Source organism: Cololabis saira, chromosome 16 (genome assembly GCF_033807715.1).
Source record: "Cololabis saira isolate AMF1-May2022 chromosome 16, fColSai1.1, whole genome shotgun sequence".
Classification (NCBI taxonomy): Eukaryota; Metazoa; Chordata; class Actinopteri; order Beloniformes; family Belonidae; genus Cololabis; species Cololabis saira.
This window is the reverse complement of record NC_084602.1, coordinates 26,878,435-26,896,181: the sequence shown is the minus strand read 5'-3', so window position 1 is coordinate 26,896,181 and position 17,747 is coordinate 26,878,435. Positions and strand designations below refer to the sequence as shown.

Here is a 17,747-nt window from a genome sequence, read left to right as displayed (position 1 = left end):
AATTCATTTTATGAATTTAGACTTATATTTTCCATATTATTTATGAAATATTTATTTTTAAAGGATTTTTGCATGGATGCTACTTTTTAAATATATGTATATTTTAAAATCTCACGTACCCCCTGTAGTGCCTTCACGTACCCCCAGGGGTACGCGTACCCCCATTTGAGAACCACTAATCTAAGGTGTTACTAGCAATTCTGTAGTCATCTTGTTTGTTTTAGAAAAGTGGCTCTTGCATGCTCCTGTATGAGTCATAAACAAAGCCCCCCTCGCCTTTTTTGCGATCGGTTTGGTACGTTCTGCACTGATGGAAACAGCTGTGAACGAGTTTCAGAGAGAGAACTTGAATGGTTGACCAGGATTTTTAGCTCCAGGAGTGACTTACGCAAATGACAAACTTTCAAAGTGTTGATCTGTTGAGATGTGTGACTCATGAAGTTGTTCCTTCTCCAGATAAAAGGTTCATGGTCTTCTAAAAGAGGGAAGGACAACTATAACCCATACAGCCATGGCAATATATTCTCCAACTGCTGTGCAGCGCTGTGTGGACCCCTGCCCCCGAGGTATGCTGTGTTTGCGGATGTTTATTTATATTTTTCAATCTTCTACATATTTCCAGATGCCAAGAGGATGGCATGTAAAACCCCATTGCTGCTCGCTCTCAGAGGAACCTTGTCAGTCAGTTGTCAGCTTCAGTAGAGTAGTTCAGTACCTCCTCTTTTCCCTCGTCCTTGTTGTAATTTTCCATTTTGTCCAAAGGCCAAAACAGAACTGTTAGTCAAGACTCTGCTTGATGTGAGGAGGTTCTTTGAAATGAGCCTGCCTGCAGGCGTTTTTTCTAAACATAGCAAAAACGTTCTGCAAGAGTGTAAAGAATTTCTCAGGCCCATTTTAAGTGAATCCAAGATCAAAGATGGCCTCGATGTATTAGATTTTGTCTTTTTTCTGCCCATATGCAGAGCAGCTAACTACATTGTAGTGTTCGTGTGGCTTTAAATGTCACACCAACATTTAACCAACGGTAGATGTTGCACGTCCCATCTTTTTCCTCTCACTTCAGCATTTTGCCCAAACACCTCTTGTTTTTAATCTTCAAAACTCTAGTTCGTCCTCTCTATCTTGGTGGGACCATGAGTGCCCATAGAAGATATACCTGCTGTAGGCCGTTATCTTTTCTGGCCACTGTAACCATGTGAAGGATGCAAAACTCAAGCCTGCGTTGTAAAGACGTCAAAAAACATAGTGACTTTTGTAAGTCTCTGCATGTAAACCTTGGTTTCTAGTTTACTACGTCTTCTCTGGTTCTTAATTCAAGCATACAGTACAGACCAAAAGTTTGGACACACCTTCTCAAAGGGGGAAGTGTGTCCAAACTTTTGGTCTGTACTGTACATATTTATGTACATATTTATGCAAATTTAAGAAAAGCAGTGATGGAGACTTTTAGCAACTTTCTAATCCTGGGGTTTAACTGCGATCTGCTCGGGCCGTCACAAGATATAAATCTCCAGTAATGATTCCAGTTGGTGGTGAGGAGAGTCCTGGGTGCACAGGTGGCTGCCATCTGGACAAGTGTGTGACTCGCCACAGGCATTGCACAGCTGGATCCACCAGTAATAGAGGAATGTTTACCTTCACCCACAGACTAAGCGAGCAAAGCTGCCCCTCGCATTTAGACAAAAGCCTTTTTGCATTTAATTCCCTGCTGAGACACTGACTCATATTTTCTGTTGCATGTTTTCAAGCCCGTTTCCGCCTAACCACATCTGCAGACTTTCCGTTCATTACCGTCAACACAGGCCGCTGCTGTCATCTTCTCAAAAGCTTATGTCTTCAAAATAGTTTTTTTGCCTGATTTGAGCTGAGACCCACCGGAGATCGCCGTCAGTATTTTTCTGTTAGATGATTTCCCCGTTTATGCCGCTTGACACTTCGGACGGCTGCATATGTGTGTGTTACAGTTTGCTCAGTATCTGATAAACTCCTTTCGAGCTGATAATCAGCCCATTATTGCAGTATGTTACCACATGAGCTCTCACACGTGCACATGCATACCAGAGTTCAGCAGGTTGTTGTCTAAGCAGCTCCATCAGGATTCTGCAGCCTTAACGCTGGGACAGAAACCATGATTCACTTAGCTGCTCCCCTGCACGACCACAGCGATTTATCACTCAGTTGGGGTTTTATGGGCTTGTGCAAATGTGTGCATGTGAGTGGAAACTGGGGTGCATACACTCACGCTATGTCCTACATGGTCAACACTTGAATGATGGTGTTTGTATACAACTTACTACACCAAAGTGTTTACAATGTGGCAATACTGACATATACAAGGTTATTTAAAGGATGAGTGGATGTTCAAACTTATTTCATTCAGTATAGTTTACTTATAACGGTCCCAAGTAACAGCAAAAACCAAAGGCATCTTGGAGAAAGAAGAGATGGAAAATTATCCAATACAATTTACTATACATTAGGAATGGGTGATATTTTACCGTTCACGATAAACCGTCCAAAAAATTCCCCACAGTAAGAATTTGCCATCTCACGGTAAAAACGATAAATTCCCGTTGATGACGTTTTTGTGTAAAGCTGATTTATGGTTCTGCGAAGGAAGGAAGGAAGGAAGGAAGGAAGGAAGGAAGGAAGGAAGGAAGGAAGGAAGGAAGGAAGGAAGGAAGGAAGGAAGGAAGGAAGGAAGGAAGGAAGGAAGGAAGGAAGGAAGGAAGGAAGGAAGGAAGGAAGGAAGGAAGGAAGGAAGGAAGGAAGGAAGGAAGGAAGGAAGGAAGGAAGGAAGGAAGGAAGGAAGGAAGGAAGGAAGGAAGGAAGGAAGGAAGGAAGGAAGGAAGGAAGGAAGGAAGGAAGGAAGGAAGGAAGGAAGGAAGGAAGGAAGGAAGGAAGGAAGGAAGGAAGGAAGGAAGGAAGGAAGGAAGGAAGGAAGGAAGGAAGGAAGGAAGGAAGGAAGGAAGGAAGGAAGGAAGGAAGGAAAGGAAGGAAGGAAGGAAGGAAGGAAGGAAGGAAGGAAGGAAGGAAGGAAGGAAGGAAGGAAGGAAGGAAGGAAGGAAGGAAGGAAGGAAGGAAGGAAGGAAGGAAGGAAGGAAGGAGAGGAAGGAAGGAAGGAAGGAAGGAAGGAAGGAAGGAAGGAAGGAAGGAAGGAAAAATTAATTCCCATTGATGACGTTTTTGTGTAACAAACATGGCGGATCTGAGTCATTACAGTTTTGCAGTACAGGTGGACTCATTTAATTGGTTTTTATTCAATTTAATTGGTGTAGTTTAGTAGCATTTAGTATTCTTTTAGAGCAGTGTTTTGGGGATTCCAAAGACTGAATGTGGTGATAGATTTATAGTTACAAAGGTGGAGTTGAATTGGTATTTTTTCTATCGTCATTTTAATCGTTATCGCGATAAATGCCAGAAATTATCGTGATACATTTTTTAGTCCATACTGCCCATCCCTACTATACATGTATTCATTTAATGGCAATTCATTAAATTATCCAGACCACATGAACCAACAGATTGCAACAAATACTTACTGTACATTGGTCCCTCGCTCTGATTGTGCACTGGGTGGCAGACGACACGAGAGGAAACCTCCGTTTAACAGGAAGAAACCTTCATCAGAACCAGCTCAGGGAGGGCGGCCATCTGCTTCAACCAGTTGGAGAGGTGGACGGACTGGACAAGGACGCCTGCAGACACAAGGAAATGAGGCCAGAAATATCTGCTATGGAAGAGAGGAACTGAAATATTTGTATCTACACAGATGGGGAGTAAAGGGAGGAGAGTAAAGGGAGATGACCAGGATGTCATGGGAAACCCCCGTCTACGCCTAAAGCTGCATAATTGAAGGAAAGGCTCAGGGACATCCAATTCAGCTATAACTATAAGCATTATATAAATACAATAAAATACATTTTTAAGTCTAATCTTAAAGGTAGAGGGCGAGTCTGCATCCTGAACACGAACGGGGAGCTGGTTCCTGATAGCTCAAAGCTCTTCCTCCCATTCTACTTTCAGAAAGTCTAAAGAACCACAAGTACGGCTGCAGTGTGAGAAGGAGCCTTTGTTGGGACGATATGGAACTACCAGGTCTTTAAGATGTGATTCAGCTCGGCCCGTGGCCCTTAGAGAGTTATTTTCTAAGGAGAAAATATTTAAATTTGATTCTGAGTTAGGCAGGGAGCCAGCGAAAAGAGGCTGGAAACATATGATCTTGTGCTAACTCTCATCTGAAACTCTTCTTACAGGAGTTTGGATCAAATAGACTTATTTTTTTTCTGTCACTCTCTGACAGAATGGTCCTTTTTTTGGCAATATTATGAACATGAAAGAAGGCAGTGCTCGAAATGTGTTTTATCTTCCAGTTATAAGATTCATCATGGTCAAAAATAACTCTCAGAAGAACTGGATACTTAAGTAATGCTGCCATAGCAACGACTTGGTTAGACAGACAGACAGACAGACAGCGACTCACTCGGGAGCCTCGGGTTTCTCTCAAATTAACAGGCAGAAAATAAAAGGCCTCCTATATGTTTTTAAGACATACCTGTAGTCCCAGTGAATAGTTTTATCTGGCTTTATAGACGAGCAGAGCTGATCTGCATATCAGTAGAAATGTATACCGCGCTGCATACCAGAAGCACATATAAAGCTAAAAGTATCAGTCAAAAGCCAGCGTAACTTCCAGAGCAACTCTGGTAGCGATGAGGACTCATGACTTAAATGATCAGGCTGGAATCTGTCAGACAGAAATTACTTTAACTTGCTGAATTAGGTTAGTTAATTCACAGTGAGACATTATTATTGGCAGAAAAGCAAAACAAGAATTAAATCTGTGCAATTGCTCATTTTTTTCTAGGGTACTTGTCAACATTTTTATCTGTTTATGTGGTTGTCATGGAGACTTGAGTATCAAATTGTCATTCTTTTCATGTTCAGCATGTCTGAAATAAGTGAACCTTGAACCTTGATTTTCCATGTTATGTTTGTGAATGCGCCCTCCTCATTTCTTTGACCACTCTATTCTCTCTCTCTCTTTTTATTTTATTTATTTTTTAGTCTTCTTGACAGACGGGGCTTTGTCCAATCAGACACGCCGCAGCTGGCACCACCAGCCAATGGCATCACTATGTATGGCGCTACGCAGTCTCAGCAAAGCCACATGGTAAGATGCTGACCACACACGGAAATTTATTTTTCATTCAAGAGTAAAACAGAGAGGAGTAGATAGTTAATAGCCCACTGTTGAAGAGTTTCAGATGTTTATTATTTCACCATCAGCCCTTCATCTATGTACTTTCTGTGGCTGCTCCTAAAAAAAAAAACTAGATATGAGTTAACATATTTTGTAGATGCATAAATAAACCATTACATTTATGCAGTGCATCATTGTCTGTGACTGATTCACTGTCAAAGCAATAACCGCTTATAAAATATACAGGCAGACTTTTGTAAGATAAAATAAGGAAACAGTGTTCTGGACCGTGATGTCAGATTTCCCAGCGTGCACCACTCTAGAATGTAAACAAAGCCATTTTGGCAGTAAAACTGAAGCAGGCGAGAAGGACGTTTCTGCGCCGGGAAACGGTAGAAAAAATGCCTGATAGCTGCTGTGCACCGGGATGCTAGAATATTAAAAAAGGGGAACAGATAGAGGAAGGATGAGGCAGGATGAACAGATTTATGTCATAAAACACACCCAAGACAGCTGACACATGAGAGAAGCTGCCTTCATATGAGGGTCATTTAGTCTTCGTGAAGGACTCGCATAAATAAATAAATAAACAAAAAAGGTGCATGAAAACTATTCATCATAGACATAGGAAATCAACGCATGAGGTGGTGCCTTAAAATTTTAATTCCCACAGGAAACGGTCTAATTTATCTGGTGAAAATCAACGGTGAAATTTGATTCTAATGAAAATCCCGATTACATAACCTGCACTGACTGTGTTAGTGCTGTGCCTTTATTTAGCACCTTTGTTAATTAAATGAATGAAGTGCCACTTACACTTCCAGTAATGATGAAAGAATCCTACGCTGACAGAGGCCAAAGCTGAAAGTTGTTCACAGATCCAGGGCGTAACGTACATTTATACCCTCCAGGCTTTTGTAATTTTTTAAGAGAATCCCCGGAGGAGGACGGGGGAAAGTTGATCGTGTAGTTGAAGATGTTGGGGTATTGGAGGTCTGGCAGCTCTGTTGCAGTTTCGATACTTTTAAAAAGTACTCCTAGAGCTTTGTACGGGTCAGTAATATTGAGTCTTTCAAGTTCAGCAACATAGTTTTCTTTTTGCACGGAAAACTCAGACGCTCTGAAGTCATTATTATGGAATGCAGATTAAACTGCAGAGACTCAAATCTGTTGTTTTGTAAATACTAGCCTTTGTTTTAAAGACTGACCTTAGATAACTTTAGTTTGGAGAGTAAAGCTTGGATGAAGTCAGACTTTGTGCCTTTTTTTTCTGAAGCAACATCACTCAAAGTCACAAACACGACACATCTGACTTACTTTAGATCTGGGAAAGTAAAGAGATAGAAAGTAAAGAGAGAGATTGAAATTGATAAATTGCTCTGGATTATATTCAGTGAGTCAGAGATGTTTACATTTATGCTTTTGGTGCTTTGTATTGTTTATAGATCAGGTCAAGAGCGTGTGATGCTGGCGCTAAGGTGACATTGCAGTCCTAGTTATGATTTTATCATCAGTGGTGGGTTCTCCCCCAGGTGAAGGATTAAAGGTGTTGTGTGTATTTTGACATCACGCTGATAATTTAAATGAACCAGAGAAGGTTAATTTGTTTTCAGTCTCATTATCAGAAATTACACGAATCAGCAAGCAGCTTTTTTTCTGCAGTGCAAAGCTGTCTCCCTCAATTTTGGAGAGGACAGTTGACGTTGCAAAGACGAAGCTGCTCGTTCATGATCTCTCTCCCGTCTGAAATGAAGCGACTGGCCCACTCTTGTGACACGTCAGATTTGAGGCCTCTACACACACGGCTACCACACATCTCTCACTGCCCCCCCCACCCCCGAGCCACAGTCATCTTTTTGTGGTCGACTTCATCCTGATTGTTCTCATTGAGATGTCGAACATTATTGTCCTCTGTCTTAATGTCCTGAATGAACCAATGATGGAGGGCACAAAGCCACAGAAACATTCCCCGATGTTTGCAAGTACAGAAATAACTGCCATCTGTGTTCTAGCTGCATGATCTGCTGCTAGAGGTGTGCTGTTGTACCAGCTACTGGCTGTTCATTTGCACTCACAATCAGCTGTGTGCTTAATTTCTCTCCTATCATCCTCCACTTTTCATCCAATAGTTTGAGATATTAGTAGGTGAATTGATAAAATAATTACAGCCAAAATAGATTACTTTTCTCTGTTTGCTACTGAGGTCTGGGAAAAAAACAGAAGATGAGGAGAATATCTATCCTTATTGTTATTGTAAGACACGTCGCAGTAGATTTATCCTGCTACTTAGATCACATGGTGAGCAGAATCATTCAGATCAATGTTAAAAGGCTGCACTGAGCACTAACATCATTTATTTTTTCATGCAGCTAGGATATATGATATGGAGACATGTTCAGCAAAGTAAACCAAACATGTTAACATCTCCAGCTTGACTTATGAGTTCCCTATCACACATCCGCCATCTCTTCCAGGCTGAGACATTCGTTTGCGGTTCGTCGCTGAAAGCTCTGCTTCCCCGCGACACGTTTAGTCTGTGATGCAGCTTAAATCGAACGCCTGCTATGTAGGAGCCTTTTAAGCTGTTTCCATGGTAACAGTGTGCGATATGAAGTCACATTACACCTTGATAACAAAGCCTCTGTTATGGTTTGGGTCTACGGGGGGGAGGTAGGCACATCTTTGCGTGACAGCTGTCATCAATATTAAAGGCTCACTTCTCTGAAGGTATCATTTTCTCTTTATTTATTAGTGAGACTATTGGCTCTGGTTTTCACAGATTTGAAAAAAAATATATGTTTATTCAAAGACTATATATATATATATCTAAAAGGAATACTCAAGAGACAGATGAATTGGTAGTTTTATATGCTGATGTTGATGTGTCTGATATTGTTGGTTGCAGTCTGGTTTAAATCCACTCAGCCCTGATATCATTTGAGCACTACAAACATTTCATTTGATTAATCTAGTGAGCATTTTATTTGTCAATATGTCCTCAATTCCCTCCTTTTCTTTTTCTTCCCGCTCCTGAAGTCTAGCAAGATCTAGCAATCTTTTGTTGCAGATGTTTGTCTAATTAAAGATAAAAGATGAGGCCAGACAACACGCAGCTCCATTTGAAGGTTCCTTTAGTTACATAATTAGCTGTTTTATTCTCTCTGGATGCCCAGCATGTTCATTTTTCATCAGCTAGTTTTATTTGATCATACCTCTCCTCTCTGTTATGAAATGTTGGTCGGAATTGTTTTCACTTTCTCTCTCAAAATGAAAACTGTATTCACGCTTTAATAGTCCCTTTAAGAACATTCAATGTCTAACATACCAGAAAATGAATAGATAATAGTTTTTATTTTTATAACTGATTAACGATGTCCTGGGCTCTTGATTGATTTTCTCTTCCACTATCAGCTTGTCAAAATGACTTCATTTAAAATTTATAATCAAAAATTCCTTTTGTTGCTAATTACCTTTTTTAATGCTGGATTTCAATCTCATTTTTAAAAGATTTAAAATTTTGCATCAGATACACAATACCATGGAGCATTGGGTTTCGAGGGTTCATTGTTGGAAAAAGTGATTTTTAAATTAGGTTTAAATTCGTCAAGGGGTGCGTGTTGTGACATCATCTCCATGTTTCAGAAACATCACATTCGCTGCATCACTTGCCGTCTGCTAACGAGCCGGACCTTATAGAGCACTTAGGGTTCAGAAAATAGACACGTAAGGATGAAGTGATCTATATTTATTTAATATCCAGCTCTTTGTGCTGGCGGCGCAATAACTCACCAGTTTAGACCTTTTTAACAACCCGTTTTAAAGGCGAGCAGTTGATTATGCCTCCGACATGTTTTCTGCTGTTAGCGGCAGCTCAGCTTCTCTTTAAGTCACATCTGTGATCTGCTCTTTTTAGAGAAACGGATACAGAAAGGTGAGATGTCGAGGCCCGACCTTCGTGCTTCGTGTCAGTCAGACTTTGGGGATGCTGTGGGATGAAGGAAGGGCATTAAACGCCAATGCCGTTTGTTAATTGGGCTTCCTAATTCCTGTCACCTCTGTACAACTAGTGATTTTACATCTGGGACTGGCTTTTCCAACACGACTGCTCTGTAGTGACAGCCGGCTAATGGGGTCCACGGTTATCTTTCAGGCACTCATGTTTGCTATGTTGCCTCGCCATGTTCTAACCCAGTTACCACGCTCCAGTTTTTTACATGTGATTTCACTTCTAAAGCAATGCAGTAGAGATCAATAGGCCATGAAGCAGTGACTTAATAGCTTTTTGTTTTCAGCTCTGTCTATTGACTTCAGCTCTGTTTTTAGTGGAGCGGATACACAAGCTGGTGTGGGCTCTGTATGCGTCTCTGCATCCTAACATAGGCACTAACATCTGTGTTTCTCTTTTTCTCCCTCTTACCCAATCACTTACCCCTCCTCTATTATCTTTCCATCTTCTCCTTTCCTTAATTCTGTTCTTTCATTTCTCTTGTCCTCCACCTAATTTTCAACGCTGCCTCTCCTTAATTTCCATCCTTTTCCTCTGGCACCTTATCTCCCTCTTCCATATCTCTGCCCACACTGTTGTTTTCCCTCTTGCTTCCTCGGTGCTTCCTCTCAGTGTGACCAAGACCAGTGCATTCAGAGCACCAAATTCGTTTTGCAGGTCGCCGCTACGCCTCTCCTCCAGCAGCAGAACAGCGAGCCGGTCATCCTAACGGCCTCCCCCGAGAATGGAGCGTCTCTACCTGGCCGGGCCTCCCTCAACCTCGGCAGCCCGTGCAGCCCGCTGCCGCTCAGCCAGCCCACCCCTCCAACATCCACCCCCAGCCTCAGCTGCCACGAGGCCGCCGACATGCTGCCAGTCCACAGACACGGCAGCCACACACACAACCACAACCACTCCCTCCAGGAGCAGGTGGCCCACCACCACTTTCTCACTCCGGAGGAAGTACCCTCGCCCCCGGGTATGCTTCACTGCGGCAGCCCCCTGGGCCCCAGCCACCCCATGCAGACCGGTTTTTACAACCAAGTCAGCCAAGACTCACTACATGAGGACTCTGTACGGGGACTGGTGAAGCTCAGCTCCGTCTGACAATGGGATATATGCCCTCTCCCCCCATAACCCCCCTTCTGAAGACATAAAACTCCCCTGTGCCACTTCTGGATCACCTGACTCCCCCCTTGAATTACAGCCTGCGGTTTAACTCCAGCTCCAAGGAAATGTGTGGAAATTAACTGGACTGGAGGGAAGCCATTGCGTTGCCAAACTTGTCTGCTGGAACTAGGGAGAGCGACTTCCTGGTATATGCATGACATCTCAGACAAACTTCTTTTTTTTTTTTTTTTTTTTTTTCTAACTTTGAGGGAAAATTAATACAGTTTCTCTTGGAAATTGCATAGGAAGAGTTCACATTAATTTCAAGCAAAAAATAAAGAAAATAACCTGTTTGACAGTTGATGACAGTTCTGGTCCAAAGGCTGAGTTTCTGTGGGAATTTTTTTTTTTTTGTTCTTTTTTTGTAAAACAGACTCGAGCCTGTTTCTGTTGCTGATTGGAGTGTCTTCTGCCTTTTTTATTTTTCTTGGAAATCTCAGCAGTGCAATGGTTATTGTCTTCATGTTGCATATCATCATGCTTTTTCTATGTAAAAAGAAAAGAACTGTTCCATGGTTATTAAAATTCATATTATATTTCCTGTGTATATTAATAAAACACCACCTTTTTATCAGACTCTAGTGCATTCATATCCAAGCAGTAGTGTGTGTGAGTGCGAGTCATGTGGGGATAAGTTTATCTTGTGACCAATGCCGATGGTCATTGGACCTGAGTCAGAATGAAAACAAGACTGATGAATATTGGTGAACATTCATAGATGTACAAACAATGTTAAGGTTTTTCTTTGAGCAGGTTGGTGTCTCATTCATCCTGACAAGTCCTGGGTTGACCTTTAATGAAGGGAGATGTGCTAAAGAAGCTCAGTTTCCAGTCATTTCTATTGAAAGTAATGTCATGTGTTGGTGCCTGAAAGATGAGAGGGTGTTTATTGTCACGCGTCTTGTGACACCTAGTGGTGGAGTTGCAGTACTGCAGATGTTGCATCTCTGGCAAAAAATAAACAACTTTAAAAGAAGCTGAACTCAAAGAATAAAACGTTGCTACAAAACGATAACAGTAACACATTTATTAGTTATTAAAGAATGTATGATACAGAGTTGTTTTCTTTTTTCTTTTACAAAAGAACATGCTGTAAAGAGAAGCTAGATTATTGATCTTATTTGGGGCTGTATTGGTAACTGATGTCTGAAAGCATTGTTGGTTATAGATCAAGACCGCATCGTAATGTCATGATTTCATATACCCTGGACTACAGTGTGCTCGACTTTCCACGATGAGTTCTTCGATCAAGTGAACGAGACATTCAAATATTTAAAAAATATTTGAATATAGAATGATTTATTTAGAAAAAAAAGTAACATTGAGTATGTAAAAAGTTTGAAAATGATTTGGGTTTGTTTTTTTTTTTGTTTTGTTTTTTATAAAATGCTGTAATTTTATGTAAAGAAAAAGTACTATTGTGCCAAATGATGCTGCAAAAAACTTTTTTTTCTTTTATCTTTTGTATATTCTATGTAGAACATTGCTCCAAAAAAACTGAACGGATTGACTTTATTCACTATGAGTTTACCAACTTTCTTATAAGTGCTTAATTACATGTGTGTCCAGTTTTACAGGTTGTACCACAGTAAGGGTGGACTAAAGACGGTATCAGAAATGACCAAGGGGACAGCCAGCGTGGAGCGGTACACACTCATGGAGCCTCTCGGCCTCATGTCACATCATGCATCAGCCCTGTAATCAGGGCTGGAAAGACGAACCGTTTCATCAGACGCAGGAATCTGTCCACAGCTTTTGGTTAGTAACAGTGCTGGAGTAGTTTTAAGATGTGGCACAGTAAAATCCTGACCTGAAATCTGAACCTGTCAGCACAGAGTTCCTCGTGTTCAGCATCCTTCATCTGGGTTGTTGCAGCTAAACTAACTGAGCACTGATAACCAGAGCGTGACAGTATCGGTGACGCCGACTTCCCCGTTAGCACAAAGTCACCAGAGTTTCACATCGATGAGCTCCAGGTCTCCCATGATCTCCAGCTGGTTGATGCTACTCAGGTCCTGCACCCGGTGCCTGAACTCAAACAAGTGTGAGCCATTCACTGCCAGCTTGAACTGATGGGGCTGACAGAGGAGCAGAATCTGGAGGTAAAGGAAACACAAAAACACACAAAAGCTGAAGACTATTGAGCCAGTCCAGTATACAACCCAGAACATGACAAACCTTGAGAGTTGCAGCTGGTTTCTACCTCAAAGTATTCCCCTGGTGAGAAAGGAAAGAAAGGCAGTTCCCGCTCTTCCTGACCCCACGATTCACTCAGGTACGAGTTCCTTGTGAAAATGCTGGACTTCATACGAGGGTTCAGATGGAGAGCGATGTTCTGTGTCTTGCTGTTGCAGAGATTTACTGTAAAACTGGAAGAAACATGTACTAAGGGTAAGTAAAGGACTAAAGGTACATGACATTAAAGTACAAAACCAATACATGGTGCCATTAGAAGAACTCAAGAGAACTGTCCTACTCTGTACATACCTATACTGTACTGTACTGTGTGTGTGTGTGTATGTATATATATATATATATATATATATATATATATATATATATATATATATATATACACACACACACATATACACATATACACATATATACACATACACATGCACACGGTACACAGTATCTGATAATGAAATTGAAAATGCCTAAATTGATCAAATGATTCACACAATTCTGAGATGACTTTTGTCCTTAATGCGGAGACACTGTCAACCTGAAGGATGTTACAAACAAGATTAAAATGTTTCATCATAGAGGATCTGATCATATAAAACACTGCCACCCCACATCCTCAGTATAAGGGTCAAATATTTATGTTTCAGGTTAACTGCCTTCTTCGTATTGATTTAATAATCACGCATCTTATGGTCTTCAGTTTTCCTCTCCCAACCACAGCACATGGGTATGTTTTCCTAATAAGAAAAATGTAAGTTTATTTAGATTTACGTGTTGCAAAGATGCCATTTACTTCCCCAAAAGCAAAAAAGTAATGGAAGCTTGTGATCCCCAAGAGACGAAGCACGGGATTCATACATGTATGAATGCAGGGTAACCGATTTGAAAGGGGTTGTTTGCTGTCCTGGTGCCTTTGCTACTCACATTAGGTAGCAATAATTTGTGTATATACATTGTTTTTATTGTATTTATTGATTTGTAAGCGATCAGGATTAGTTTCATCAGTTGGGAGTTTACCTGTGAGGATACAGGCTGACCTGTCCTCTAATTGTGATGTGCTGTCCTGGGCTCAATCCTTTAAGTATACTTCCTTTGTAAGGGAGACTCTGGAACGACAACATATCCATACATTTTAGGCTTTTCCTCACTTAATCATTTATTGAATAAACTGAACTTGACATATTATGTAAAAAAGACACAAAAAAAGGGAGAAGGTATTAGGAGGGGACCGGTACAAAATAATTTGTAGCTTTGTTTCCAGATTGCATAAGTTATTTTTATTGACTTATATGTTAGCTCAAGAACTGACATGAGTTATAATAACTGCCCTTTAAAAGGATCCGAGTATACCGAGTAACCAGCCTGCAGGAAAGAAAAACAAACATTTGACGGCATTTAAGCTGAGCAGTTTTGTGTGGATTATGCAAGAGAGGAACTTACCAAGTCACCTGATTCTGAATATATTGCCTAAGAGAGAGAGGACTTGCATTTAAAATATTCACACAAAAAAAATTGGAAACAAAACAAAGGACAAACAAGAAACACGGGAGATGGAAATGTACTTACCGAGTTTGGGATGTAGCCAATAGCATGGACCCTGACTTTCCCAGAAATAGAAAATGTGTCAACCCTGTTCAGAGGGATTCTGTGTTTGTACTCCAGCAGGTGAGCACCGTTTACTGCCACCTACAGTTGAAGGGGAACTTAGTTATGCTCTACATAACTTTAATTGCCAGTAAATACCTTCACGTGCTGTCCAGGCTTACTCATATTTTTATCTTTACTGACCTTGAACACATCTTCATGCACCAGAATGATGGTCTCGAACGGAGCCCCGCGTTTGTACGGCAGCTGGTGGAGCGTTTCCTCTTTGCCCCAGTTCTCCTGCAGCAGGGAGTTACACACCACACAAGGTGAGCCTTTGAACCGAGGGCTGAAATGGAGGGCGACGTCAGAGCGCGGTTTGGTGCTGCAGCCACTTGACAGTTCCACACGAAATCTGCAGAGAAGGCGAACACCCAGTCACCTGCTGTTTACTGCACATTGAAGATGTGACAGGCTGCACATCTGTTGGAGAATTGATGGCCCTTATCATTTTGTAATCATTTTTTTGTCTAAGAATTAATTGTGGTTAAAACCACCGTGCAGCAAAACCACTTCTGACCACATGGGGGCAGCATACCGCAATAATGTTTGTGTGTTAGACCCTGCAAACCAAGGGCGTAGAATTAACCTGGACAATGGGGACATGTCCCCACCAATATCCAGCGATTATTAAATCCTCCCTCCCAATGGTCTTGACTCCTCCCTTTACAAACACAAACAAATAAAACAAAACGCTGTGTCAACTTCCTGTCAATCTAGAGGTAGACAAAAATTTAAATCGCATTCTCCACTCAACTCAAGTCCTCAACTCCCATGTTCTTTCCAACTAGGTGAATAACTAGACTGAAAGCTGAGTGTCTTACGTTACCAGGAGTAAGACTTGAGAAATGATCCAGATTTTGGTAGATTTAATTAAACAGTTGCATGAAAAAGGGCCAGAACATCCATCAGGCATCTCGATGCAGAATGACAGTAAAACAGACGAGCGTACTGATATCAAAGCGTAGAGGGTGATTCATTCTAGTAGACAAAACATTGGTGTTCCCACCGCTAATCTTTGTTTGGGCAGAGTACGAGTCTGCACCTGTAGTCAGCCTGAGGTTCTCAGCAGTTTGGGTTTCATCAAGTATGGGAAACACTTTTTTCCCATCACAGTTAGCAGCGCCACATCTGTGCATGAAGGATTTTTCAAAGTAACAACGTAATGCCAAGTGTGAGACATATGGGTGTCAAAAGGAAACAAGGAGGTTGTTTTGTGCATGAAAAAGTATTGGCCTGCAGAGCCTGTTATGTTGACATGCAAAGAAGTTTGGTGACAAACACGAAGGTTTCATTATGATGGCAGTGACGTGTGACCATCTTACTAATTTGTCATTTTTATTTAATATTACTTCAACACATCCTGATACTAATGACTGTGCCATTAACAGACTTACACAGACTTTGATGACAATTGATGATGATCCATTAATTAGAAACAGATCTGTTCATGCAGGGAAACATCTGCAACATGCAGGACAGCAGCCATCACGGACTGACATCAGACACCCCTGTTATTGGGGATTCATACATGTCCCCACCAATGACAAGAGCAAATATACACCCTTGCTGCAAAGAAACAAAGAAGTGCAACACTAGTGGGACAAAGTAGTATTACAAGATCAGCTGGACCATCCCCCACTCATTAGCGCAGCTTATCAGTGATTATTTTTGAAAACAACAGTTCTGTGATCCCCAATACAGTCAGAATTGGTGCTGCTACATCGAGCAACTTCAATTATACCTGGGATCTCCCAGTACAGGGAGCAAATGTCATTAAAGAACACAAGCATGAGATTATGTTGGGCGTGAAGTGTTGGTTAATTGTAATTTAGGTTCTGAATTCTGCCATGATGTCGAGCTCTAAAGGCTCAAGTCCACCTTTAACCACATTGCTTAGATTTCTTTCAGTTGTTTCTCTCCTCACATTAAAAATATAAAACAATATAGATGACTTAATGAACTTCACAAGACCCAGAGGACCCCTGGACTTATCCTTGTAAAATAAATCTATAAACAGTAGAACCCAGAAGGAAATAATAATTATAAAGACAAGAAGGAAATGAAGACAAATAGAGTAAAAACTGATAGAAAAATATAACAATCCCTAAAATGGAGTACTTGAGTTGGTCTTATGTTTTTAATTTCTTTAAAGTTTTCGAGTTGAGAAAAGCCCCCTTGTAGAGCTCGGGTTTGCTTTGGGATTTTGAGGAAGAATTTGGTGGGGGAAAGATTACCGTATAAAAGAGTTAATAAAAAAACAAAAAAAACACACAGGAAAATGTAATTTTGTTATACCCTATCTGTCTGTATCCATTTTTTTTATTTATTTTATTTAAAAAAAAAAAGCTACAATGTCATGCAATTTTTTTTTGCAGGAAATGTAAACAGAATTTTGAACAATAAAGAGCATAGCTGCAACAAGATGATGCCAGAAATGGACCAAAAAAGGGAAAAGGAAAAATACTATGAAGAAAGGCAATTTAACCATAGAGAAACAACATGAGCAGAGGTGCATACCAATGAAGCCTGGGTCACACCCACCCACAAACTCGTGTGGAAAATGATCAGAAAGAGACACAAATAAGAATAACTGAACAAAATAATAAAAATGGGATTTGAAATGAGTCAAATATCTGCCAAGTTGACCAGTTTGGGAAAACACAACCACAAATTGTATCTCTATGTTCCTTTCAGTTTGCCAGTCCAGCTACTTTCTAGGCCAAGCTTGTGTGTGTGTGTGTGTGTGTGTGTGTGTGTGTGTGTGTGTGTGTGTGTGTGTGTGTGTGTGTGTGTGTGTGTGTGTGTGTGTGTGTGTGTGTGTGTGTGTGTGTGTGTGTGTGTGTGTGTGTGTGTGTGTGTGTGAAGATGCATCTGTGGATTGTTATAAATGATTAAAAAATAAAATACGTCCAAAATGAGCCTGTGATAGTTGACAAACATCCTTGACAAAGAGGAAAAACACAAAAAATACTTCTTTTTTTAATTTAAAGTGAATGCTTGAAGTGTCAGACTACAAGTGTCATTGAAAAGATAATGTATGAGTATGAACATTCACAGATAGGTGCAGAGGTAATGTTTTCGACATTAAAATCTAATGTAATCTGACAAATCCATGAGACATTAGTGACATGAGAAGGTTTTTTGGGTTTTTTTTTTTCTACCTGTCTGCATCTGTGGGCACTGTGCCCTGGATGATGATGATCTCCCCTGGGTGCAGGCCTCCAGGTATGGCTCCAGTGTATGGGACCACCTGAAATGGAGAGAAATCCAGAGAAATGTATGAAACCTGCTGGTTCTGCTTGCCTTTGACCACTTCATGCACAGCATATAAACAATGACCCAATCTACTTGGTGGAATATGGTGCATCTATGGCGCTAACAGAGGACTGGCCTGTCAACAACAGCAATAAGCTTCTTACCGGATTCCGCACAGTGTGTTTGGCATTCGCCACGGACATCGAGCTCTTTGTGTCAGTCTGCGACATGCAGCTGCTGAGAAGTGTCTATGAATATGTAGAAAAATAGCCGCCGTCCAGCCAGCCACTACTGGGA

At 41.0% G+C, this 17,747-nt stretch overlaps 2 protein-coding genes across 5 annotated transcripts in view; one reads left to right on the top strand and one right to left on the bottom strand.

Annotated features, from left to right (window-relative positions):
• Positions 1–11,738, top strand: part of zdhhc14 (zinc finger DHHC-type palmitoyltransferase 14) — a 57,706-nt gene extending 45,968 nt beyond the window's left edge. For 3 of the 4 annotated variants that reach the window (XM_061744332.1, XM_061744330.1, XM_061744331.1), the window contains exons 8-10: positions 457–566; positions 5,068–5,173; positions 9,822–11,738. In XM_061744332.1, coding sequence (XP_061600316.1) covers positions 457–566; positions 5,068–5,173; positions 9,822–10,295 — 690 coding nt within the window. In that variant the 3' untranslated portion in view covers positions 10,296–11,738. The remainder of the gene's footprint in view (positions 1–456; positions 567–5,067; positions 5,174–9,821) is intronic. The other variant, XM_061744333.1, reaches the window with a different exon arrangement.
• Positions 11,268–17,747, bottom strand: LOC133462867 (galectin-8-like). Its single transcript, XM_061744334.1, has 8 exons — positions 17,615–17,747; positions 17,357–17,445; positions 14,337–14,547; positions 14,115–14,234; positions 13,989–14,015; positions 13,566–13,654; positions 12,562–12,727; positions 11,268–12,454 (listed from the first exon to the last, which is right to left on the bottom strand). Exons 1-8 carry the CDS (start codon positions 17,678–17,680, stop codon positions 12,305–12,307), a joined length of 918 nt encoding a protein of 305 aa, XP_061600318.1. The 5' UTR covers positions 17,681–17,747; the 3' UTR covers positions 11,268–12,304.